The sequence below is a fragment of the Cavia porcellus genome, unplaced genomic scaffold (genome assembly GCF_034190915.1).
Source record: "Cavia porcellus strain 051 isolate PalLab524CR breed Dunkin Hartley unplaced genomic scaffold, mCavPor4.1 scaffold_20, whole genome shotgun sequence".
NCBI classification, from domain to species: domain Eukaryota; kingdom Metazoa; phylum Chordata; class Mammalia; order Rodentia; family Caviidae; genus Cavia; species Cavia porcellus.
The window spans coordinates 56,925,741-56,950,948 of NW_026947503.1; the positions used below are offsets into that span (position 1 = coordinate 56,925,741).

A 25,208-nucleotide genomic window follows, 5' to 3' on the forward strand; every position below is an offset into this window, starting at 1 on the left:
AGATCCTGTTGTTATGGTCCCCATTTTGGATCCACAAGTCCAGGCTCAGGTCTCCTATTGGCAGTGTTTGCTATGGGGAGAGGAAGTTGTATTCCAACAAACCCATGTTTGTGGATTTTTCCAGGTCCTGATGGAAGGCTGTGATTTCTGTATCTTTCCTACATTTGCATATAGCCATTTTCCAATAATGAGCATTAGGCAGTGAAGAGCATGTATTTTCAACCTGCCTGGATGGGCAGAGTAGCTCTCAGTTTCCCCCAGAGAACCTGATGGGGCACTGTGGGATCCATTAGACCCATTTCTCCACCAGTCAAGTACACAGAGAACAGTCATCCTGAGGACCCGTATTTTGAACTATGGAACAAAACTTAATACACTTAAAAGAAATGAAATCATAAAGGTTCATTCTCCCACCACAGCAGTTAAATTAAAAATCAATAGTACCAGGTTATCGGGGGACTGTCCAATTAGTACGTTAAACCCTACACTAGCAAAGCACTCAAGAGTTAAAGAGATGTCCCAAAGGAAATTAGAATGCAAAGAATAATTAGAATGAAAAAATATTTCAAAATCTATGGGATACAGCAGAAGAAGCACTTAGGAGAATAGTTTATAAAATCAAATGCTTATGTTAGCAACAAGCAATAATTTGAGTAGGTAAACTCAAGTTTTCAATCCTAAACTAGAAAATAAGTTGCAAATTACACCAAAACCATAAAGAGGAAGAAAAAAATATGGATGAGAACAGAAACCAGTGAAATTGGAAAAGAAAAACAATAAAAATCAATCAATTAGAGCAATAAAGTTGATCGATGTCTAGCTACAATAATCAACAGAAAGAGATAAGTATAAATTATCAATATCAGCAATGTAAGTGAGGACATAACCACAGATTGTGCAGACACTTAAAGGTTAGCAAAAGAACATTATGAACAATTTTATGTCAATAAATGTGATCATGGAGATGAAATGGACATATCATGTGAAAAGCACAGATTACCAAATATCACCAAAAGGAAACAGATAACGGAGTAGACTCTTACCCGCTTTCTAAAAATTAAAATGATGGTTAAAAACATCTCACAAAGAAATCCTCAGGCTTATTTGGGCAGAGAAATTATACTAATTTATACAAACCTTTGTTTGGATTATCTGAATACAAGAGACTGAGCTAAAACCTCTATGAAAATAGGCTGAAAACACTGAGTAATAAAAAAAGGTGCACAATGAAGTGATAATTTCCTATGTTCATGAACACTTCCCACCAGTGAAAACCTAAGCTTCGTTTAGATGAGAGGAACGAGGAATCGAGGAACAGGGTAAGCATTCAGGGGACTCAGCCTCTCCTCCTTCCCCCCCCAGGGAGGAATTCACTCACACACTCCTCCCTTGCCATCCGAGGGCTCTGTTATTCACGGATTCACCCGAGGACTGGAAATACTCGAAAACCACACTGCATCTGCACTGTATGCTGCAGAAATGTGTTTCCTATTATTCCCTAAGCCATACAGTGTAACAGGCATTTGCATGGCATTTAGACTGCATTCGACATTATCAGTGAACTAGAAGTGGTTTAAAGTACATAAAAGGATGCGCACAGATTAGATGCAAATACCACACTGTATATAAAGGAGTTCAGCTTTTGTAGGCTTTGGTATTCACAAGGGTTCTTGGAACAGAACCCTGCAGATACCAAAGCACAGCTGTATTCGCTGAGCATCTACTCTTCCCCCACCCCCAGGGGCAGCTTACTCTCAGGTCCTTGGCCTGGGTTTCCAGGTGCCAGATCTGTTCCAGGGCGCCTGAGCTGGCACTCAAGCCCTGCAGTTGAGACTTGACCAGGCGGAGCTCCTCACTCATGGTGACCAGGTCATTTAGGAGTGTCACCACGCAGCTGTCACAGTCTGCAGGGATCACAATCACAGGCAAGAAAGCTGTGGGCTGGAGCCAAGGGAATGTGGAGAGAACACAGTACTATACAATCCAATTCACATGCTTCCTGGTCATCATGGGCAGAAGTCCCAGCCCTTCTCAGAGGGACATGAGCTCTGACGAAGAGGAGCACTTGAAATACAAATGGTGGGTGATTCCATGTTTATTTTGTGTGTGGGAAAATAAATCAAGAATAGCTTTGATTTATGAAGTGCTTGCTACTGACTAGGTATTGTGCTAAGGGATTTTCCGAGCACTTCCTCAAAAGCTCTAAGAGGTAAGTGTAGTTATTGTGTTCATTCTACAAATGATGAAACTAGGCCTGGAAAAGTCAGGTACCTCTGGAAGGTCACATAGCTAGCAGTCAACAGGGGCTGCATGGGACACCTCCTTCTCCTCCCAGCATTGCATGTCCCACCAGGGGGCTCATACGCCTTAAACTATAGCTCACATTTGGAAAGGCAGGAAGCTTTCGAAACTTACCGTCACATTCTTCTGCAGGAATGCTGTCTTTGGGTTCTTGGTTCATGCAGTCTGCAAACAGGTAAAAACCAAAGAAGACACTGTTATTAAACTTACTCTTCATCTGCATTTTAACTTGATTACCAGAAAAGTGAGTTTGGGGAGCTTTTAGTTACTACACTACACAGCATCATTTGGTCCTTGTTTGCCTATCTCCAAACCTCCAACCCCTAAGCCATCTCCCAGCTGGGCCACCGCAGGAGCTTCCCTTGATGATACACCTTCTGTTTCATCTCTCTGCAGCACTGTCTCCCTGGAGGGCCATGCCTTTCCCACCAATGAGAACCCCCTATTGTGTAGGTCAAGGCTTTCTCCTTTGTATAGCTCCTCTGTGTTCACACCACTTCCAACACCATTCGAGGTCACTGCACAAACATTCATCCAGCACCTTTGAGTTTCCACCACGTGCCCTAGCCCTGTGCTAGGGGCAGGAAATAGAGACATCAAGACAAAAGCCCTGGCGTCTTGTGGTTTAACAGTCTGGGAGAGGTGGACAAATGGCAAAACAGTGTGACAGAAACTGTAACAGAGATTGGCACACAGTGTTGCTGGGCCATGCTGTAGATGACCTCATGTGCAAGCTCAGTTTTGAGATTCCCAACTCCAGTTCAGGAAAAGCCTTGTTGTCACCCTTGAACTTTCCTTACTCCTTCCACTTTCTTTTCCCCATGCCATGAATTCTGAAGAAATGGCCTCTGAAAAACAACTCAACGTCCTCACACTAAATCTCTAAGCTGGAAGTTCTCCTAAATGTGTCAGAATTGGCATTTGTTTAGGCCCTCTTTGTGGTCATCTGATAATAGGGTATATTTACATTTGGGTATACTCACATCTGTGTCAGAGATATGGAATGAGATGGAGCCAGAAATTAAATCCAGAGGCACAGCAATCAATATTCCTATACTAGTTACTCCATCTTCTTTTGGGAATAGATCCTTGATCCGAGCCAGTACATGTCTAGGGTTTTAGTTTTTCACATTGCTCGCTGCTATGAGAGCTTTTATCTAAGTGATTTACACTAAGTGATGGTATTTTCTTGGTAAGTCATGTTAATATTTGCTCTAACAGAAGGAAGAGGATAGTCATCTTTTTTGTTCTGAGTTACTCCTAATAACGCATACTAACTTTTAAAATGACTTTTTCTTTGGTAAGATCTACCACCATTACCTGCCCACATCTCAGAACATATATAGCTATAAGAGAAAGACTACTTTGACTTCTTCAGATGTACACGTGAAGAAAGCTGATGTGAATATTATCTTACCATGTCAAAGGGAGACCTCAGCAAAACCACCAGAGTTGAAATGGGTTAACTGAGTTTTTAAAACAATTTATTAAAAAAACTAATTGATGTAATTTATTCACCCAAACTGTAAATTACACCTAATTTATTCTCAGATATTATCTCCAGTTGGCAAAGCAAGGGGACTATTTGCTAGCTAGAACTGTGTATTTTGATTCCTGGAAATTTCTGCTTGGGCCCTTAGGCTGTTATTTTAAATCAGTTTTATCAGCGCAGGTTGGCAGAGGATGTACATAGATCTTACCTCCAGTTAAGGGGTCACAAGTACCCAACTGGCCATTGCCATTACAGTTGCATGGTTGGCAGCTACCTCCAAACTTCTGGGGATTCCCAAAATACCCTGCTGCACACCTACACAAAACAGAGAGAGGCTGAGAGATGCTTAAATAATTCAGCATTCATTCCATTTAATTTTCTCAAGCTCTAGCTCCACGCTTGGGATATTGTGCCTCTGTGGAAGGAAAGATGACATGGATTTGCAGGAGCGCATATTTCTCCATGCAAGGATATTCACCCCTTGAGTGAGACTGGCAAGAGAAGGCAGGCGGGGATGTTCCTTTCCTGCTCCCAGAACTCCCAACTCCTCAAACACCCACACGGCTGAATAGCAGACGAGCAAAATACACACATGAAAAAATGGTTTGACCTTACACAAACCAGGGATGGCTGAATTCTAAGATTCATGTTCCTGGAGATACCCTACAATTAAATATTGCTTCACTTAGGGTTAATTACCTCACAAAATATGTATAAAGAAAGATTCATGAACTTCAGACTTGTGCATGGAGGAAGATGTCTAACTTCCTAATGTATTATTTCTAGGCTGCATAACTCACACTGGCGCTAATTGCTGCAGTGCTGTTTATAATGAGCTTAAGCAGCTGAGAGCAGTTACAGGTGCTGCCTCGGGCCACGCACCATTAGTATTCTAGACCAGTGATGGCAAAGCTTTAGAGCCTCAGTGATAACCAAGGCCTATGATGGCATACATGCCCCAGATTCACTGCCACTGTCAGTGATGAGGACTCAATTCCCGACTTACACATTTAAGGATCAGATGTCCTTGATGGTTAGATTCTGTTTTTTAAAGAAGCAAAACAAATGCATGTTAATGTTTCTGAAACTGGGATGTCAATTAGAATATTTCCATTTAGAAAAGTTCCACTCTCTGCCCACTGTGCCCAAATTCACATGACATTGCTATGTGGTGTCTAACCCTCAATGGGATTGATAGAATCAAGGAAATACGATAATTCTTTCCCTACATTGTAAGCTTTGCATCAAAAAACTGTTGGGCAAATTCAATATACATTACCAATGGCTATGTAGTGATACGATTCAAAGGATATGGGTTTTGGGTCAGGAAGATCTAACTTTTGGACCCCTGCCTTCACCCTTTTGCTATTGGGGTCTTGAGATTTTGTCCCAATTCTCTGAACTTCTGATTCTTCATCCATTCCCTTCATAAGCTCCATGAATTCTTGGTATTTTTGGGGGAGGGGGGGCTCTTTTCCATACTAACACATCCCTACCATCTAGGTTAGTGTCTGGCATACTTTAAAAGCTAAGCAAGTACTACTTATACTTATTCATTGAATGGATGGATAGATAGAGGAATGAATGGAGTACTAATATCTATTTTGTCAATGGGTGTAAGAGACAATGTAGTAAGGAATCTAGTACAATTCCTGTACATAATAGTCAATAGCTATGATTATGACATAGTGATATTTTACTTTATTATTGATATTGGACTACTGCATTTCTTAAAGTAGATGGGAAGCAGAAAATCCATGTATTCCCTATTTATCAAGAAACTAGCTAGGTTGAGGTGCTTATCTAAGTCTATTAAGCTGGGTGGGAAAAATACTAATCATAGGACTTTATGATCTGCCTCATAGTATGCTATGCAGAAGATGTATGTTCTAGAATACTCTTTTTTGCAATGTCTCATCTATATCTAAACTTTACATATAAAAGTCACAAAAGTACATATAACATATTAAAATCACACAGGTAGTCAAGAAGTTTGAGTTCTCTTTCTTACCCTGGTAAAGCATTAGTGACTGATTATAAGAATAAGTGATTCTTTTAATTTTGTTTTATGGCTAACAACAATGAATTAAAAGTTCCTGACTTCACGTATCACACTGATACAACAAACGAGCAGAGAACACATTTGTCACCTGTGGATCTGTGTGCTGAGAGACAGAGGTCAGCTGAGCGTGGTGTAACGCTGGAAGCTCCCCCACTCCAGACTGCTCCTCCTCCACCCAGCTAGGGTCCTACTGTTCACCCTGACAGTCCTCGAATTTGACATTTTGGGCTGAACTCCTAGTGCCAGGAGTGACGCTTGCTTGCATGCTTGGTCTGTGTTTGAACAAATGAAAATGTCGATGCCAACCTGGCATCTACTTGTGAAGATGTATTTTTTAAAAGAAATTTTTAAGAAACAGCTCAATTTCTTGAGGCATCAAATGTAGCAAACACAGAGAAAAACAGTTCATTAAAATTTTCTCCTCAAATGAGCTGTCTGCGAAATCACTGGATGCCTTGCCAAGCCTGTTGCTGTTTGTGGCTTTGTTGTTTGTTGTTTTTGGAGAAGTCAGAATAAGCCTCAGCCAGGGGAAGCCCTGTAGGCTTTAATGCTCAAGGTCTGAATTCCTGCCTGGTCCCTGTCCCCACCGTGACTGTCCTTGCCCTATCCCTCTCTCCCTCACCCTGCAAGGCTGGGCGGCTATCCCTGCACTTAGGCCTGATTCAGCCGTTTTCTGTGCATCTTCCTCTGGCCTGTGGGCCCCCAAGGGCAGAGTCCCTGCTCCGTTTGCTAATGTGTCCTTAGTGCTCAGCCCAGTGCCAGGCATAATCTAGGATTGTCATTGAAGTAGCAAATAAAAATGGGAAATGTCCCTTACTGCCAAAATAGAAAATAAAGAACCCCACCTTGGTCCCTTTTACCAAAGGACAGTGTCTGGACTTGTTTTGAGTAGCTGCCCAGTGTCCCCATGAGTCAGGTGGTCCCCACCTACCTTCCACACCAGGCAGATGCCCTCAGCTCTGGGGGTTTCTTGTACCTGCCACTTCCCTCTTCTGTTGCCACCAGGTTCTAATCATCCCTCAGACCTACCAAAGTCCTGCCTGGTCTACAACACAGTTTCAAAAACCCCATGCGCTACTAAGAAATTTGGTGGAATTAACTGTTTTTTAAAAATTTGCTCAAACTCTCTATGCCAGAATGACAAAGGAAGCAAAGGCAATAAAGGGAGTCTTACTCAACCAAATATCCAGAGACATCTTCTACTTTCAGAGAGGACACCTAAGTGAGCAGGACACATGAGCCACATACAACGAACAGAAACAAATCCAGTTCCGTGCAGTTTTGTACATACACATAGCTTTAGTGAATTCAGCTGATGGAGTGAGCTGAGCAAGGCGATAGAGGAGTATACTGGAGAGTGGAAGGCAGTGGGAGGTCTGCGCCTGCTTACACAGCCAGCTCACATCCTGCAGTGGGGGATAGGGAGGGTCCTCAGTCCTCCAGGCCACCTGGCTACCTGAGTGTCTCTGAGCTCAGTCAGGGACAGTAACCAAACACCTGATCTATGTTGTGCAAGGTGGCCCTTTGATACCTGAGGGATGGGATGTCAGGGTATTCAAGGTTACTTGAACCTGGGCAATTTTTTTACCTTACATATTGACAGTTCCCAGGTACCAGAAGCTAAGCATGGGAAATCTGTTCATGAATCACTAAAGCATAACTCTACGGCTGCTTATAATTAATTTTACACTTTGCTTTCCACAACCTTTATCCTTTCGCTCCACAAAGATTACTGAACACCTACTATGAGAAGGACATCACCCTGGTATCAGGGATTCAGAAATGAACAAGCCACAGATCATCCCGAGTGTTCAGGACACAGCACAAAGATAGAGGGGTGTGTGTGTGTGTGTGTGTGTGTGTCCATGTCCATAGAAATGTGTCCATAAGCAAGAGTATATACAGTATGTGTGTACAAATGAGGCTGTATGGGGGTGAGGTTAAAAATTCACATCTCTGCAGGGGACCTGGAGCATGCAGAAAAAATTCACGGGGGGAAGGATCCCCCAGAACACATGGTAGAGGGATGGGGGTTGCAGGAATTTAAGGGTGTGGGGCAGCACAAGTAATAGGGACATGGAGGGGGATATCTGTGGGAGGGAAAGAGACGCAAAGACAGGGACAGGGTATGCAGCAGTAGTTGGGGATGGAGCACGTAGGACTGAGGACGGGACTGGGGTGCCTTAAGGTGTGTGCTGGGGTACATAGTGCTCTGTGTGTGTGCAGAACCTTGTTCTCAGATTTCTGAAACATGTACAAAGGAAGAAAGAGGAGGATGTTAATGACTTATGAAGAGAGCAGTCTTGTATTTTTCCCAAGGAGACCTTTTCCCAGCCCTCAGGAAAGGAACAGTCAGCCCCCTCCCCTGGCCCCTGCCTTTCACCCCCCCTTCAGGAGGCAGCACCCACCTCTCGCATTGTGTCCCCGTGTACCCGGGTTTGCAGATACACCTCACGCGTCCGCCGTTCACCACACAGCCAGTGGCAAAGCTTAAAGGGAGACAGGAAAACGCTATAGTCAAAACACAAATCCACAGGCTTTTCGTTCATCTTTTCTTTCTTTTTTTGTTCTTTTTACCTCAAAGGACTGGTTTGCATTAAGTGAAAATCATGAGGAAAATTTTATGTGAAGAAAACCTTGCCCCTCAAGATTTGGCCGAACTCACAGTGAAATATTTCAGCTGACACAGGGGCAGGATGTAGAGAAAAATGACTGAAGGCATTTGTTGTACTTCTGGCTTGGAGAAATGCATACTTTCCCTTGAGATAGAGTGAAGGAACGCACTCGGGAAAAGATGATTACAACAGCATTTTTCCAGGAATACAAGTCCAGGCAAGAAAAAAGAACAGAGTTCTGATTCTCTTTACATTTTTTTTTAAAGTTCTTTTACATAGAACACACTGCCAGCAGGGAGGCCAGGCCCAAGGAGCTCAGAGGAGTCCAGAGCCAGGCCACCTGCCCTGGCATTTCTGTGGACACAATCCTTAGCCATTTTCACATTTTTTCAAACCAAGTCATGATTCTGTTGACATATTGAAAAGAGAATTTCTCCAACCCCAAAGAAAGATAGCCCAGCTGCCTCACGCAGTGTCAGGTCTGTGGGGTGAACATAACAGTGACATAAATCAGGAGGGAAATGGCTCCATTTATTATTTGCAAGTAAGAGAATTCATACTTGGGAGGTCACCCTTATTGTTTTAGGTACTATATTTGTACAGGGTCAGTTAGAAATTAGCCAGCAGCATTGCATTGCTGGAAGGACAATTTGATGAAGAGTTTTCCTAATAAATCCAATAAACTGTCACTCCAACTTCATCAAAGCTGGAAGCCAACCTTAATGATGTCAGAGCACATGAAAACTTTCCAAGCACCCCAGTGGAAATCTTGCTGCTTTCTATTCGTGCCAGCTTCTGTTGGGAGCAAGCCTGGGCAGGCGCGGAGGGTTAGATCCCTGAACAAATAGAACAGCAGGACCAGGCAAGCCAAGCAGGCAGCAAATGTATACACAGCAAAATAGGGCGAACATATCCAACTTGGAGCTCCAGATAAAGCCGGGCTCGGACACGTAACTTGTGGCACTGTTATGAGCTGGCCAATTTGTCTGACATGGGGCTGATGGCAGTCTGCCTTGTGCTCCATTCTTGCTTCTGAGCCCATTGTCTCTTGATTTTCAAACTAACTCCTGCTCCCTTTAGCTTTCTGTTACACCATTTTCTGCTCGGACTGCGTGATGAACATGTCATGAGGTTCCCTCAGGATGTGACAAGGTGCCCAGGTGGGGACCATCTTGGCCGGTGGGTGTCAATCTGTGTTCATAGACTGCTGGCCACACTGGAGCCTCGGTGGCAGATCAGGCCACCTCACTCAGGCTCAGAACTGTGCCAAGGCTTCTGTCATGCTGAGGCTGAGACCCAGGTTCCTCCTGCTAGGTTGCATGGGATCTGAGCCCAGGCCGAGCCTCTCATCTCTGCTCTAGTGCCCCAGAGACTGAGGGAAAAGCCAAACAAAACCTTTAGCTTTCTTTTGGCTTATTTTTAAAATCACTGACTTTGGAGGTCTCACCACTGAGTGATTATCATTAGTCTCCCACTTGTTTTGCTGGAAGCTAAACCTCTCGGACATGTAGGTCTTGATGATTCTGGTTGTCTCAATTACTTACAGAGACTTGAAGGCCACTTATGCTGAAACCACCAGTTCGTCAGCCTGTGCAAATGTCCTCTTTGAGTGACTCTGTTAACATCAGGGGCTAAAAACTTCACCCTTACATCATGTGGCACTGTGCTGCCATTTCCAAATTATATACACACGTTCACTAATGACTCTCCTTCCCTCACCTCCAATCACCTTTCCCATGCATTATATCACCTTCCTTTTTTTTTTATCTCATAAGTATTCCTAAATCCTGTCCTCAGGGAAGAGAATTTGAGACTTTTCCTGTCTCCAAGCACGGCTGCTTATGAACAGATCAGCTTTGCCAGACTCCTCATTTCAATAACTGGCATTATCATGTGGTGGGCAAAAGAGCCTGGCTGGGTCACACTCTCTCCTGCCTGTCCCTGAACACATCTTCAGAGGGCTTTCCCTGCTGGGGCCACGTGGCAAAGGTGGTGCCATGGCTTAATCTACTCAGTGGAGTAGATGAATTTCAGTCCATGTTCAACAGCCCCAGGCCTCCTGGCCAGCCTTTAATACTGTCACTCAGTCACTGTCAATCATGTAACTCTCAGAGTTCCCAATGCCATCTGAAATTCTACTTCAGATATACTCGTGTGTCACACACACACACACACACACCAGCACGCACAGAGAATGGTGTGCGATAGGCCTCTCCTCTCTCCCTCCGCCATCCACCTTTGGCTCCCCAGCAAGTAGCCAAGGCCCAGTCCTGGCCTCATACTGAGTGCTCAGGAAGTAAATGTTTAACCACTGAGTGCACAGCAAAAGAAAAAAAGAGGAAAAGTCAGAAAATATGCGACATAGTAAGACTGCAACTCTCTGATTGGTTTTGATTTATCTTGCATGTTGTTTCTGTTCATTTTTAAACCTTTATCGAGATACAATTTGCATACCATGCAATTTATTTACATAACGTACATGATTCAGTGGCTCAGTATGGCCACAGCATTGTCCCACCATTCCTGTGGTTACGTTCGTAATGTTTCATCACCCCAAAGAGAAATCCTAGGGACCCCTAGGCAGCCACTTTCCTCCTCCCACCCTTCTGCCCACCCTGGGGTCCAGGCCACCAGCAGACTGCTTCCTGTCTCTGCAGGTTACACTGAAACCTTTGATTACCTGTTGGTGTGAGGACAGGGGCAGACGCTGCAGGATCCGTGGGCAGCGTTTCCATAGTGACCCTCCTTGCAGCGCTCGCAGTGCTTGCCGGCCGTGTTGTGCTGACAGTTCTTGGGACAGAGGAACAGGACAGTGAATGCACCTCTCACACTTCCTACTTTTTAAGTCATTGCAATCTTACATGACTGTAACTCAAGTTCTCTGATTCTGTATAGGAAACAATACACATGAAGCGGTGGATATGCCGATTACCCTGATTGTGGGGATTATATGCAGAATACGTGCATCAAAATATCACACTGTGCCCTGTAACTAGGTACCATTCTGCCAATTTAAATTATTTAAAGAACAGACAGAAAATGGAGCTGTTAAATATCCTTCCCCCCCCCTAGATATAGAATTGTGCTTTTAGGGCCAGGGATATAGCTTAGTGACACAAGCACCTACCTGGCAAGTGCAAGGTCCTGAGTTTGATTCCTGATCCCCCCCCCCCCGCCAAGTACTATGAACATAAGAAACTAGTACATATTTTTTTAAAGCAATGAGGGTCTTTGGGATATTGCTTACATTTTTCTACTGGATCATCACAAGAAAGCTGACCCTGTCTGGAATTTTCCTTCCTCTCCAGATCTCTCCACAGTGAGGGTTTCTCCTTTATGTTTGAACCCTAGGAGAGAACCACCCTGCGGCTTATCCACTCCACAGGAGTTCTCTCAAATGCTGCAGTCAGGTATCCGGGTCTCATGAGACAAGGATGATAAAGGATTTTTTTGCTCAGCTGATCTGTCTTGCTCATGAAACATCCTCATTTTAAACAAATCATTTACCTTCCTGTTTTAGTTTTCTTTCTTAAAATAAATGACAACTTTAAAGGAGAACATTCTGTGATAGCTATAGTTTCGTGCTCTACTTACATCTGCGATTGAAAACAGCTGGAGAGACAAGGATTGCACCAAGGGTGTGCGCATCCTGCTAAAAAACACTGCCCAGTGGTGTAGGGAGGGTACTGTGAGTGGGGGTCATTCCCACCAGAATGTCTGGAGTACCCCTGCCCTTGGGGGCGGGCACCTCTCCTAGGATCTGTTGTCATCAGTCCTGCAAGCTGGAGACCTCTGCCTGTCAAGTTTCCTTGTGCTTTGCTGTAAATGAATGAATTAGGGAATGAAGGAGTGAATGAATGAGTGAGAGAGTGAATGCCACAGAGGCTCACATCCACTCTTCAGGATGAGTTCAATAGCCTTACTCAGCAACAAACATTTACTATGCGCTTGCTATATGCCCAACTACATCTGGTACTACAGACACAAAGATGGGCTGGTACCATCGCAGGAGGACAAACGCCCCTGTAAATAGACAGTCAATATGTCCAGGAAGACACCCCAGGAGGGGCAGCATCCCTAGGAACAGAGAGGGGCGGTTGGCTCTTCCAGAGCCCAGGGCAGGGCTACACAGGAAGTGCTGCCCACTGCGGGGTGGGGGGATTACCTGGGTGCAGAAGCCAAGGAGGGGCATTGCAGACACAGGGAACAAAGCACGCAGAACCTCAGTCCTGTGATGGTATGGTAGTGGGTGGAGCAGCAAGCGAGGTACAATGGGGATACGGAGGCCCACGTGCGAGGAAGGAGAGGGAGAGCATTCCTGAGACCTCACAGAGGCCCAGGCACATGGACTGGCTTGTTGCAGGAGTGCTTCCTTCGCCAGCTCCAGCCCCACCAGAGCCTCGTGTCAGCTGTGAGTTTCAAGTAAGTCATTCAGGCATGGCAAAGGAATAAACAGTTGGAAATTAAAGGGAAAAAAAGACAGGGTAACGCAGGCTTGTAATCCCAGCATTGAGCAGACTAAGGCAGGAGGATCGCTGTGAGTTCAAGGCCAGTCAGGGATACAGGGGAAGAGTTTATTCCAAAAAGCCAAAAAGGAAAAAGAAAGAGAAAAAGGGAGGTGATGTGGGAAGAGAAGGAAATCAGCCATGGTGGTAGAAGTGACAGAGAGTAGGAGGCAGGGGAACTAGGAAGTGAGAAAATACAGGGAGAGAGGAGAGAGCAGCCAGGAGAGAAGGGAGACCCAGGGGCCTTGTGGAGAAGGAAGCCCATCCCACAGGGCCCTCTGGCCACACTCTCAAACTTCAAAGTTTATTCTTTTTTGAAGTTTATTCTTGAAATGACATGGCATTTGCACATGTGCGAAGGTCTTTTGATTTTAGAAATTTATATTGTAGCTTGGTAGGAGTGGCCAAACAGTCCCTGCGATATCCAAAGGCACTTGGAGTCCCATTGCCCCTGGTCGGGAACAACAGTGGTGTCTTCAGCTTTCATGGAACCACAACAGAGCAGTTTACTGAATGCAGACGCGGGCTCCGTGTGTGCGCACCAGACATGGTTGTACATGTGCATGTAAATATGTATGTGTGTGCATGTGTGTGCGTACATGCATGTTCTCCACTAGACAGCAAGCCTCTTGACAAAAGGATGGTATCTGGCGTTTTTTAAACCCAGCTCAGTACCTGCCACCGTAGCACTGGTGCAATATTGATTTTCACGTGGCCATTAAAGACAAATGAAGACAGAGGTGTAAAGAGATGAGATGGGGAAAAATATCTTATTTGACTGAAATATGAATTATGATTCTCACAAGTTATCCTTTCATGAGGTGAATAATGGACTGCAGAGGAAAGTCCTTTTGTTCTTTGGCAGCTTTTAGAAGGTGAATTCGACACCTAGCAATGGTTTAATGATAAAAAATTTATTTTTAATTAAAGCATTCACCTGTGATACACACAACATACAGTATAAAACATAAACTGTTGCACAGGAACACTAGGAGCTGGGAAACCATGGTTCTCCACTTTTTTATTCTTTTGAACACTCAATATTAAACATTAACTGTTATGTAGGAAGGCTTAGGAGCTGGAAAACAATCTCTCTTAAAATCTTTTATTCTTGTTGAGCTTATAAGGTTATAATTCAACAAAATATTCTGCCAGGCGGCCCTTTACAGCACTCTCTTGCTGTGGCCTGTCCCATCTTGCAGAGGAAATGGGATGTGCTGAATTGGCTCATATAGTCTAGGAACTCAAGTAGGTGAAACACTGGTTGCTTTATGCAATGCACCGGAAGCCCACACCAGCAACGCGCATTTCCAAAGGAGCTCAACCCAAATAGGCCCAGGATTCCTGGGAGCACCGGACTGGAGAGGTCATGGCTCTCAGGAAGAATTCTGATCAAAGGGAAAAAGGAAGCAGAATTTTAAAAAAGGTTCTGCTGCAAGGTGTAGAAGAAAAGTTTCTAATGTAAGTAGAAGTTTATAAAAGCTTCAAAAAAATCAGATAATTTTCCAGCAGATAAGCTACAGACATCAAAGGTTACCCCAGAGGTCTTGAAAATGAGTCAAAATGGGGTATGGGCAGATGTTATATGAAAGGGGTTGTGAGGTTGTTCTTCCCCTGCCCAACATCCCCACCCCTTTCCCATAACCCCATCTGAAGGCTTTGTGTTTTGAAAGCAGCCGCCTTTCTTGGCGCACTCCCCCCCACCCATCCACTCTCTTGAGTATTTTTTTGTTTGTTTGTTGTTTTATTATTATTGTCACTGGTCACTGACAACAGTGAGTCCCCCCTCCTGCAACCTACTACCCCAACAGAACTGGAGCCCAAAGTAACGGCTCTGGTTTATCACATCCTGGCAAGAGTTAAATGCCATAAGCACCTAGAAACACCATTTAATGAGGCAGAGATGCAGAAGCTGAGGGGATGTGCAATTGTGCAGACAGGTGCTCCGGTTAGCAACTGCAAAGTGCACTATCAGAAGAGAACAACTTCTGATAGTGCATGTCAGAATAGGGAAAAATGTGCCAGGTAACATACATGATTTGGCCTGAGGGTGCTGGGGCCACCTAGTCCTCTACTTAGGGTTTGTTTAAACTGCGACATTAATATCTTGGGGCAAGGGGCTGGGGAAGAGAAACTGATTGATGATAGTATCAAAATATCAATTTACTCACAATACATGTTCCAAGCAAATCCAGGCATCGATCTGAATGTCCATGGCAATTGCAGGGCATGCAGGTTCCGGTATACAAGCCTCTGAAATCCCGATAGTATCCAGGGGCGCAAGTCTGGTTTTTAAAACAAAGCGCTTCATCAATACAAAGAACGAGAACATTCACTCTCCACAGCCTATGACAACTCTGACTATGAAGGGTTCACTTTCCTTGGGTAGTATGTGGGTTTCTAATTTCAGCCACTTGCTTTTTCTTCTTTTTTGTCAGGTTGAGTTCTGTTTCCACATCTTGGCAAGAATATGCAGGGCTTGGTGGGGAAGTGAGAGCAAGCTCGGGGTGTGAAGTAAAAGGACCGCTCCCCATACAGGAAAGAGGACCAGGCCCCAGTCGTTAGCATGGAGGTACCTAGACAAACCTCCTCAAGTTCAGATTCTCTTCCAACAGCTCAAATATGGTTTGGGGCTGGTAGAAGGTGCAGTAGACCAGGGGTCAGGGAAAGAGTCTTTCTCAGGGTCTGCACAGCACTAGTGGAATTATTGGAATCACCTTGTTACCACTGAACTAGTCTGTGAGCAGCAGGTGGCCTGTGGGGAAAGAGGCGCTTGGGTGGTGTCCAGAACTGATCACCAAAGTTTGGTCTGTGCCCAACACACCAAGAAGCAGAAGCTGCTCTTTCTGCTTCACTACTGCTTTGGTCGTTTCTATTTTCAGTATATTATCTCCTTCTAGATGACAATACAAGTTACTGTGCTCCATCGGGATGAAAAATTATAGTGTATATTTGCTGAACTGGTGACTTTTTAATAGGTTCTAGTAAAGAGTGCCTCCAATAACTTGAACAAATTTGTAGCACCCAGTAAAATCCTTTAGGGGTCTAGCTATAGAGAAGACTAAGACATGTTCTTTATTTTGGCAGAGCTAATCTGTGCATGGATTAAAACTGGACATTGCCCCTACCGTGTTACACTGATCCCATGCACGTCCTAATTTTAAGGCCTTAAAATTAATATAACATAATATAATATAATTAGTATAACAAGTAAAAGAATGTCATTTATCTGATTCTCTTTAAAGAGTACGCATATCTATTAGACTCTGAAACTCAGCCAGTGGAAATCTTGAAATTACTGCTCCATTCTTATTCATCCAAGGCCAGAAAGGACTCTACGTGGTCCAGTAGAAGACAGGAAGAAAGCCCTGAAGCGAGGATGAGTCATGAGCTCCTCAGGGTGGAACTTTGCAGTTGCTAACCAGAGTACTGTCTGAAATCAGCAGTGACTACTGATCATACAGGAAAACAGAGCACAATTTCCAGTATAATGTTCCATAAGCTAAAAAATTAGATTTTGTGCTCTGTGAATAGGCTTGCCTAAAGCAGATAAAGTATGAATGGAATGTTCTTTTAATGAAATCTATCCAGTTAGGACAAACAAGCTCCACTTCAGTGGCAAGTATGTTATGGTTAACACCATCCATCGCATCACTGTGTTTGCAAAATAATTATATTTGGTAAAGGACAAGTTACTCCAATCAATAAATGGATCTGGTTAGTTTATGACAAGGTACTTGAGTGGAAAACCTTAATTAAATATGCTTTGGGGAAGGATAGTCTATCAGGATTAAAGTTAAATTATCCACCATAATTTCTTTTGATTCAGTGCAGGAAAATACTCTTCAAGAACCGTTCCATGTGATTCTCAGAACACTTGTTAATTATTGAAATATAATCATTTTCCCACCTCCATAAAACAAGCAGACTCATATTCTACATAAAATGCAGTTCAAATGTTCACACTGTATTGAAGAATTACTTTCAGTGAAAATGCATGCATCCTAATACATTATTTTCAATAGAACAACTTTGTACCTAGCTAGGTTTCATCAAGTGATAAACTTTTATACTCTAAATGATAAGACCATGACCCTACCCAGATTTCAGGACCATTTCAGCAGCCATGAGGATCTATTTCTCTGTAACCATAATGTAACACCCAGGAAGTTTAAAGAAAAGCAGAGTTTATAATGTTTCATGCATGGCAAATCGAAACATATCTGTTAGACATTATGCAAACTTTGAATACTTTTCTCAGGCAAGGATTGTTTTTTCTCTCCAGTTTTACTCTATGGGCAAATTTTCTTCTCAGCAGAATTTGGAAACCCATAGGCAATGGATTCTTTTGTCCTGAGGCCTGAGTTACTCAAAAGGGCACAAAGTTTCATAGCCTATTAACATCCCACAAGCATTCAAGCTGTTAACTGTCTCAGCTTTTCCAGGTGGGCTGACGTTTATGGGGTTTGCGGTTAAATAGCTCCGGAGAACAGTCTGCCAGGGACTGTAATAAGCACTGTCAGTTAACATGAAGTAAGCCCCCACCCTCCCCCAGCCCACCCATTGACTCCTTAATCTCTCTAACTTAAAATGTCACCAAACTGGGAATCCTTTCCCACCCCAAGCCAAAACTGAAAATGGACTTTACCTGGTTGGATCTCAACTCCGTAAAACTTGCTTGCAGCTGACTTTGACCTGGAGGCTTAAGAAATGCTAGTTTCTGCTGCTGCTGTGAACTATACCCCAGACACTGACTCAGGGCTACCCCGAAAATCCACAGCCATCCTGCACCCAGGGCTGCCCGCCTCTCTACGGGGGGCATCCTGATTCCCTGCGGCCGTGTCCTGCTGGCTGAGCTCAGAAACCTCCGTGTCTCTCTTCCTCTTATACCTGCCCTTCCTGCTCAGTGCCCAGGCCTGCCTGACTCAGGTAAGCAAAGCTGTCTGCGGCAGGAGGCCCCACCTTTAAACTTCACACATGAGTCAGCCTGTGCCGGCGCAGTCCAGCAGGTGAGTGCGCCGCTATGTAATTCCTATGAGGTGGGGCAGCCCTGGCCTTCTACCTGCCTCGCCTTAGACGGCTCTAGACCATTAGAGCAGCCATAAATCACAGGCTGAGTCACCACAAGTAACACACCCTGGGCATGAGGGTGGTAATCTACGGTCCTCTCCTTCCCTCTGGCTATCTATTTTAATCAGGCCAGCAGTGAAGACATGGAGGGCAAGGAGATGAATGTAGGCAATTTAAGAGGCTTTCACAAGTCGGAAATCCCCAAAACACCATGGCAGGGGAGGCACTGCAAGCTTAAACAGTGGAAACTCTCTTGCGCAGATGGCCTTGGGTCCCTGTTATTAATGTCCAGGCAGTGGAAGCAGTGGACATTGCATCTATGGAATACACAGAATGATGAGATTTGTTGTTTGCTACTAATCATACTAATGTGGAAAAGAACATACACACAGCTCGAGACACTGAACAGCTTCATTGTGTGGCACGTTCTGATAATCTCAAGATGTCTTTGGTCAGCTGGACTTTATACAATGAAGATGCACTAAGAGCTAGAAAATTGGAATATGATTTCTCCAAGCAGAACCCAGGAAAGTCCCTGGAGTTCAGCTCTGCTGGGAACCGGGGGAGGAGGCTGGAGGGAGACCCTGGATAAGAGAGGGCCATGATTGCCCTTGTTCAGCTTCTGGGACAGTAGGGGCACCGACACTGGGGTGCTGACCTGCAGGCTCCTTTTCACTTGTGATTTCTGCAGCCCACAGTATCTTTGGGCTCCTGTGGTTTCCTGTGATTGTCATGCGCTCATATGACTCATATTAAGTCACTGGTGATGCCTTCTCATATTTAATCCCTGAAGGGAGTCTAGGCGAGATAGAAGCACTAGTCCAGTAGAAACCTGCATGATGGACCAGGGGCCACATGGTTTCACATGGTGTTGGACAAGCCACACATGTTGCTTCTGGGACGCCATGGATGGGGAAATGTCCTACCTGACAAGAGTCACCCGCGTACCCTGGAGGACAGTCACACTTCTCCACATGAGACGCCGGCTCTCCGTATCCATCTTGGAGCACATCCAGCTCCACCATGCTCAGGCTGAGCCGCTGTGTCTTCGTGAAGTAGAGGGCCCGGATGCTCAGCTTCCGCAGTTGAGACAGCAGGACCATCATGTTCTCCTTGACCACTGGAGCACCGGTCTCAGCGTGTCTGAAGTTTCTCTGTGTGGGCAAGCAGAGAGTCAGGGGGTGCTCCCTTAGTTCACCGAGTGACTTTCCAGTTCACTTCCAGGGAGTAGACAGGCTACCCCCACCACCACCACCACCAGGACAAACCAAAGAGAAGACATTCCAGAGGCACAAGGAAAAATCAGAGTAAGGTGGGAGAAGTCCCTCCTGGGACATTCACATTCTGAAGTCAGATGCTCTGGATTATTCCCAGGAAAGGTGAGCACCAGGAGAAGGGGAGAAAAGCCCCACAATAAGCAGCAATAGAATGAAATAAAGTGCCCCAGTGTCCTATGTTAAAGTGACTTTTGTCTGGGCAAATATAACATGACTGTGGGAGAGACAAAGGGAAGTAGAAACCAATAGAGACAAGCAGCACTGATCACATATGTATAATAGTGACAGGGAGCACAATCTCTCCCTGCACATGTACACTCATTTAATTTTAAGTTTTTATTGTGGTAAAAACACATAGCATAAAACTTACTGTCTTATCCATTTTAACAGTTTATAGTCATGTCCAGGGCATTAAAAGCTCTAAACACTGTTGTGGGAGAGGTCTCTAGAACTTATTCACCTTGCAAAATGGAAACTCCAGATCCTCTACACCATAGCTCCCCTTCTTTCTCCCATCTACTCTCTTGCAACCACTATGCTACCTGCTAAGAATTTTGAATACTTGAGATATTTTCATCAGTGGAATCACCTGGGACTTGTCTTTCTGTGACTGGCTTATTATACTGCCCTCAAGTTTATCTATGGGACAACGGTATCTCCTTCCTATGTAAGGTTGGAATAATGTCTTTCCTTTATCTCTTCCTCCATCCATAGATCATCGCTTGGCTATTGTGATACTGCAATGAACGGGTGTCTGGATGGCTCTTCCACATCCTATTTGCACTTCTTTTAGATCTGCACCCTGAAGTGCCACTGTTACATCATTTGCTGGTTCTATTTTACTAGTCCTAAACTATTTTCCACAGCAGATGCATCATTTTATATTCCCACCTGCATTGCAAAAGGGTTCTCGTTTCTCCACACACTTGCCAACACTTTTTGTTTTTTATAGTAAGCATCCTAATATTTGGGAGGTGATATCTCATTATGGGTTTGATTTGCTTTTCTCTTATGGTTACTGATCTAAGCATCTTTTCACATCCAAGCCTGCATTTTAACCATTATATTCTGTTGTCTCCCTTGAACTCAGTTTCTACATCTCTTGAATGGGCATGGTAATGTCTAATCCCTTAAGGCTTTAAAATTAAAATAAATTAATATAATGTATATAAATATTAAGCACAGTGCACAGCATGTAGTACATAGTCAATATTAGCTATTGATTAAAATATGGTAATATGTAATTTTAATTTGTTTTTAATAGCTTGAGGTCTAATTTATATACATGTAACAATATTATCTCATTTTAAGCGTAAATTTTAGTAAACATACAAAAGCATACAACTATGACCATAACGTAATTTTAGAATATTCCCATTACTTCAAAGAGCGTCCTTGGGCCTCTCTGTCACCTGTGGTCCCAGGCAACCTCTCTACTTTGTCTCTGTGGATTTGCCCATGCTGCACATAAACACCAATTGCATCTCAATAGTGCACAAAACTTTGCTTCTACCAAGAACCTCATTCATTCCCTCTTGGCTCCTTTGTGTTTTTATTGTCATGGAAATCACATCTTTGTACATTGTGTACCCATCAACACAGGATTATAATTACTGCTTTATGCAGCTGTCCTCTAAATTAGACAGGCAGGGAAAAAAACAATTACAAACGAGAGATATACTGTCCTTCATATGCACCTACGTGGCTGCCTTTTCCAGCACTCTGTTCCTCCACATGGATTTCAGTTACCCTCTAGTGTTCATTCCTTTCAGTCAGAAGGATTTCCTTTAATGTTTCTTGTCAAAGAAAGCCGGCTAGCAATGAATTCTCTAGTTCTTTTTCTTTTTTCCTCCTTCTCTCTCTCTCTCTTCCTTCTGAAGGACTGACGGATATCTTGTTGGATACAGAGTCCTTTTGTTCCAAGCAGCCCAGTTAGTTAGAAATACTATAGGCAGTGAGACAGGGCTAGATCCTCAAAGGAGCCAGTGCAGATACTTTACAACTGTGGGGAGACAGACACTTCCCGCTGTGGGCTAGGCCTCAAGACAAAGGATTAAACAAATGCATCTACATCCTAAAGACTGATATTCTAATTAGTTTTCTATCACCCTGGAGTCACTATCTCATCCCCCTAGGGGAAAGGTCACAGCTCCAAGAATGCCCACTTCCCATGTGACTTGCTTCCCCATTTGTCCCCAGTTTAATCAATTTTACCTGAACTATTAATCTTATTGGCTAAATATAGTTATGTCCCACCTTATGCCCATCTGCTTTGTGAGTTCCCAGTCTCCCCCCTCCCTCTACCCTCCACCTTGAACCCATGGTTTTACCCTATGAAAGTCCTTGGAAAAGACAGACCTGGGCATCCCACTCAGGTCCCCTTCTGTCTCTCTCTCAGACAGAAGCTTTCTTTCTCTCAATAAATATATTCTACTCTTCACCTCCATTGTTCCTAAAATTCATTCTTCAATTTTAGAGAACATGAACTTACAGACATACTGGTGTACACTAGCAAAAAGAGCTTCATTATACCCAAATACCTGTAAGGTGGCCATACTGTTCTGTATGAGTTTTTTGCCTGCCTCTGGGTGACCTAATTGATATGTTAATCAATGCTCTCCTCTGTAAAGAATTGTGAATCCCTGGGAACCTAACCTAATTGATATGTTAACCATTGTTGCCCTCTACAAATAACAGATGTGGTGCTAAAATAAGTTGACAAAGAATTGTTAATTACTGCTAGACTACTCTATCCTCTGCTAAGGAAAACAAAGGTCTTCCTCATTAGCAGATTTCCTGATCCACTTACTTTGTAAACTGTGATATGTACATAAAGGCTGCAAGTAAGGAGGAGCGACACACAGCTTTTGCAACTTCAACTGCACTGTATCGCTGGGCCCAGGATAAAATAAATCAGCACTGCTTTTTAAAATATGTTTTTGCCTCATTTTTTAAACTTGAGTTGGGGGCTCATTTGTGGATTACAAGACATACTAGGTTGGGAGTTTCATTCCCCTATAACTTTGTTGACAGTGTTCAGCATTCTGAATATGTCAAAATCATCCATGGTCTTCTAACAAATCAACCGTTAATCTCCACAAGGACCACTTGTATGTGATGAATCAAAGCTTTCAAGATTCTCTGTTTTCCAGCATCTTTACTACGACTGTTTGTGGATTTCTTGCATTTAGCCTATGTGGAGCTTGTTGTACTTTTGGGATGTCTACTTTAATGACTTTTTTCAAATCTGGGACATTTCCAGCAACTACTTCTTCCAATGCTCTCCCCATCCTTCTGCTAACCCCACTATGCACATGTTGGAACGCTTGCTGTAACAATTCACTATATCCTAAGTGACTTAGACCCAAGAAATTTATTTTCTCATGGTTCTAGAGCCTGGAAGCGTCAGATCAAGGCACTGGCTGCCTGGGTCCGTGGTGGGACCTCTTCCTGGTTTGCAGTGTATTCTCATTTCCTCTTCACAGGGAAGGAAGAGAGTGAGCACTTTGTGTCTCCTCTTAAAGGACTAATCCTACCAGAGTGTCACTTCCAGGACTTCAGTTAACCCCATTTACTTCTTTTCTCCAAATACCACCACATTAGAGGTCAAGGAACTCACATACAAATAGGGCTCTGGAGGTGTACAATTCAGTGCACAGTGAACTTTCTAGGGAATTCTTCATTTATTTACTGTGTTTTTCAACTTCAGAAATTCTATTTGGTCCTTTTCTATAATTTCTGGGTTTTTTACTTTATTTGATGAGACAATGTTCATATTTTCCTTTAGAACTTTACACATGGTGCCTTTTAGTTTTTTGAGCATATTTGAAACATTGGTTAAACATCTCTATTAAGTCTAACATCTGGTCTTCCTTGTTAGCAATGTACTTATTTGCTTACCACCCACCATTGTATGAACCACATCTGTTTCTTCACATGTCCCAAAATTGTTGAAAGCTAAGCATTTAAAATATGCAATGTGGGGCCAGGGATTTAGCTCAGTGCCCGGCAAACATGCAGTTATTTGATCCCTGATACAAAAAAAAAAAAAAAAAGATTCTTAAAATAATATAATGTGGCAACTCTAAAAAATCATATTCCTCTTGCTTCCAAAGATTTATTGTTGTTGCTTGCTGCCTTTTCCGAACTAATTCTGTAAAGCCTGTATTCATTGTCAGGTATGGCCACTAAACTCTCTGCTTTGTTAGCTTGTAGTGAGCAGCTAAGGTTTGGACTAAGATATCCTGAATTGCCTGGAGCTATTCTTTGTCTCCTATTATTTGCAAATTGGCTCTGGGTGGTTATTGGGAAACTCCTTACACTCTTGGCCAGGTAGTTGACAACTCTGCCGTAATCTTCACTTCCTGCTGCCATAGAGGTTCAAGGTCAGCCAGAGGCAGAGTTTGGGCTGTCTCAGATCTGTCCTCGTCTCATGTGTGCGGAAGATCTGAAGCTGTAATCTTCAAGAGTAGGTTGGTGCTTTTGAAAGGCCCCTGTGGACATCTCATCCCCCAGTTATTTTACTTTAAGATCTGTGATTACCTTATTGGTTACCCTAGCTATTTTAGGAAGCCACGAAGTTAAACAATTGCCTCTAAGTATTTCCAACAATAGTCCCAGGGAAAATAAAAACAGCCTTGCAAGCAGGACCTTCCAAAATACACCCAGACATGTCAAGCTGTGATAGTTCTCTGAGAGGGAGGTATGGAAGGAGCTCTGATCACTGTTCCTGTGGAATTGGAGAAAGGAGAACACCACAAAGTCAGTGTTCCAACTGAGAGTCAGGCAGTTCTTCTCAAAGAAACGCTTCCCAGATGTTTGCAAGCCCAAAGTCCTAAAAATGCTACTTCTGACCATGTTGCCAGTTTTCTTAATGCTTTTATGGAGGGGAGAATTTTTGGAAATTTGTTACCCTTGAGGTATTGGATATATTGAGTTGTAGAAACAGACTACTATTTTTAAGGAATAACAATCAAGTAAGCATAATGAGATTTTTTTATGAGCCAGTGAGTGTTTCTCTGTGTAGCTATATAACTTTTATTTATTTTGATGTAAGGCAGTTTTTTGACTTTTCTAGCCACCCATACCAAGAAACTGTGGGACACTGATCACGTTCCAGTCGCTGGGGGAGACCTAATGCAAGGAGCATGGATAGCCCCCCAGGTGTACCACACAAAAGGAATCGTGAAATGAGAGACAGGGTGTTAAAGTGCCAGAAAGATGATAGTAGCCGTGTGACTACCAAACATTATACTTTATATAATTTATATCACAAATCTACCTATAAATAAACTTGTATCTACACAAATGTAATTTACATTTTTAAATTCTTGAAGTAAATCAGAAATCATGATTATCTGAAATAATTAAAGCAGAACAAAAAGGTTCATCAGGCACCATTCCCGGTGCCGGTCCCTTACCGCCAACAGCTGTATCTGCCCACGGTACAGCTGGTCGGGGTGTGGCACAAAGTGGTCCTCACACACGATGGTCATGGTATAACCCTGTTTAGAGAAGAATGTGAATATATCAGCACCTCTTCCACACTGCTTTGAGGTTTATCACCGATCTAAGAACAAACTTCAGTGAGTCTCTACATTACATGAAATGTCTGTCTTTAAAACATACTTCAGAATTAACTGATTAGTTAAAGGATTAGTGACATGGAAATGGAATCATAACAGCTAATGTGGTGTATTTTCACAAATAGAAACCCTGGAAAATTGCCTTGAATGAAAGTGACTAAAAAGATGGGGAAAGAAGAATTTAAAAAATAAATTACGCTTTGCAATAAATACGAGAAGTGCTGTTCTTATTACTGCCTACAGAGAAGACTGTGGTGGCTAGAAAGGGCTTCGGTGGGTGGGTAGCTGGAGAGGGCAGAGG

The 25,208-nt window shown here is 43.4% G+C and overlaps 1 protein-coding gene across 2 annotated transcripts in view; it reads right to left on the reverse strand.

The window, feature by feature from the left end:
• Positions 1 to 25,208, reverse strand: part of Lama3 (laminin subunit alpha 3) — a 227,656-nt gene that overhangs the window by 49,453 nt on the left and 152,995 nt on the right. The window contains exons 38-45 of one of the 2 annotated variants that reach the window (XM_063231837.1): positions 24,743 to 24,826; positions 18,972 to 19,199; positions 15,147 to 15,260; positions 11,151 to 11,260; positions 8,264 to 8,344; positions 4,002 to 4,108; positions 2,416 to 2,466; positions 1,753 to 1,904 (exon numbers count right to left, since the gene is read on the reverse strand). In XM_063231837.1, the coding sequence (XP_063087907.1) occupies positions 1,753 to 1,904; positions 2,416 to 2,466; positions 4,002 to 4,108; positions 8,264 to 8,344; positions 11,151 to 11,260; positions 15,147 to 15,260; positions 18,972 to 19,199; positions 24,743 to 24,826 (927 nt within the window). Of the gene's footprint in view, positions 1 to 1,752; positions 1,905 to 2,415; positions 2,467 to 4,001; positions 4,109 to 8,263; positions 8,345 to 11,150; positions 11,261 to 15,146; positions 15,261 to 17,623; positions 17,920 to 18,971; positions 19,200 to 24,742; positions 24,827 to 25,208 lie in introns of those variants that run through there. The other variant, XM_063231836.1, reaches the window with a different exon arrangement.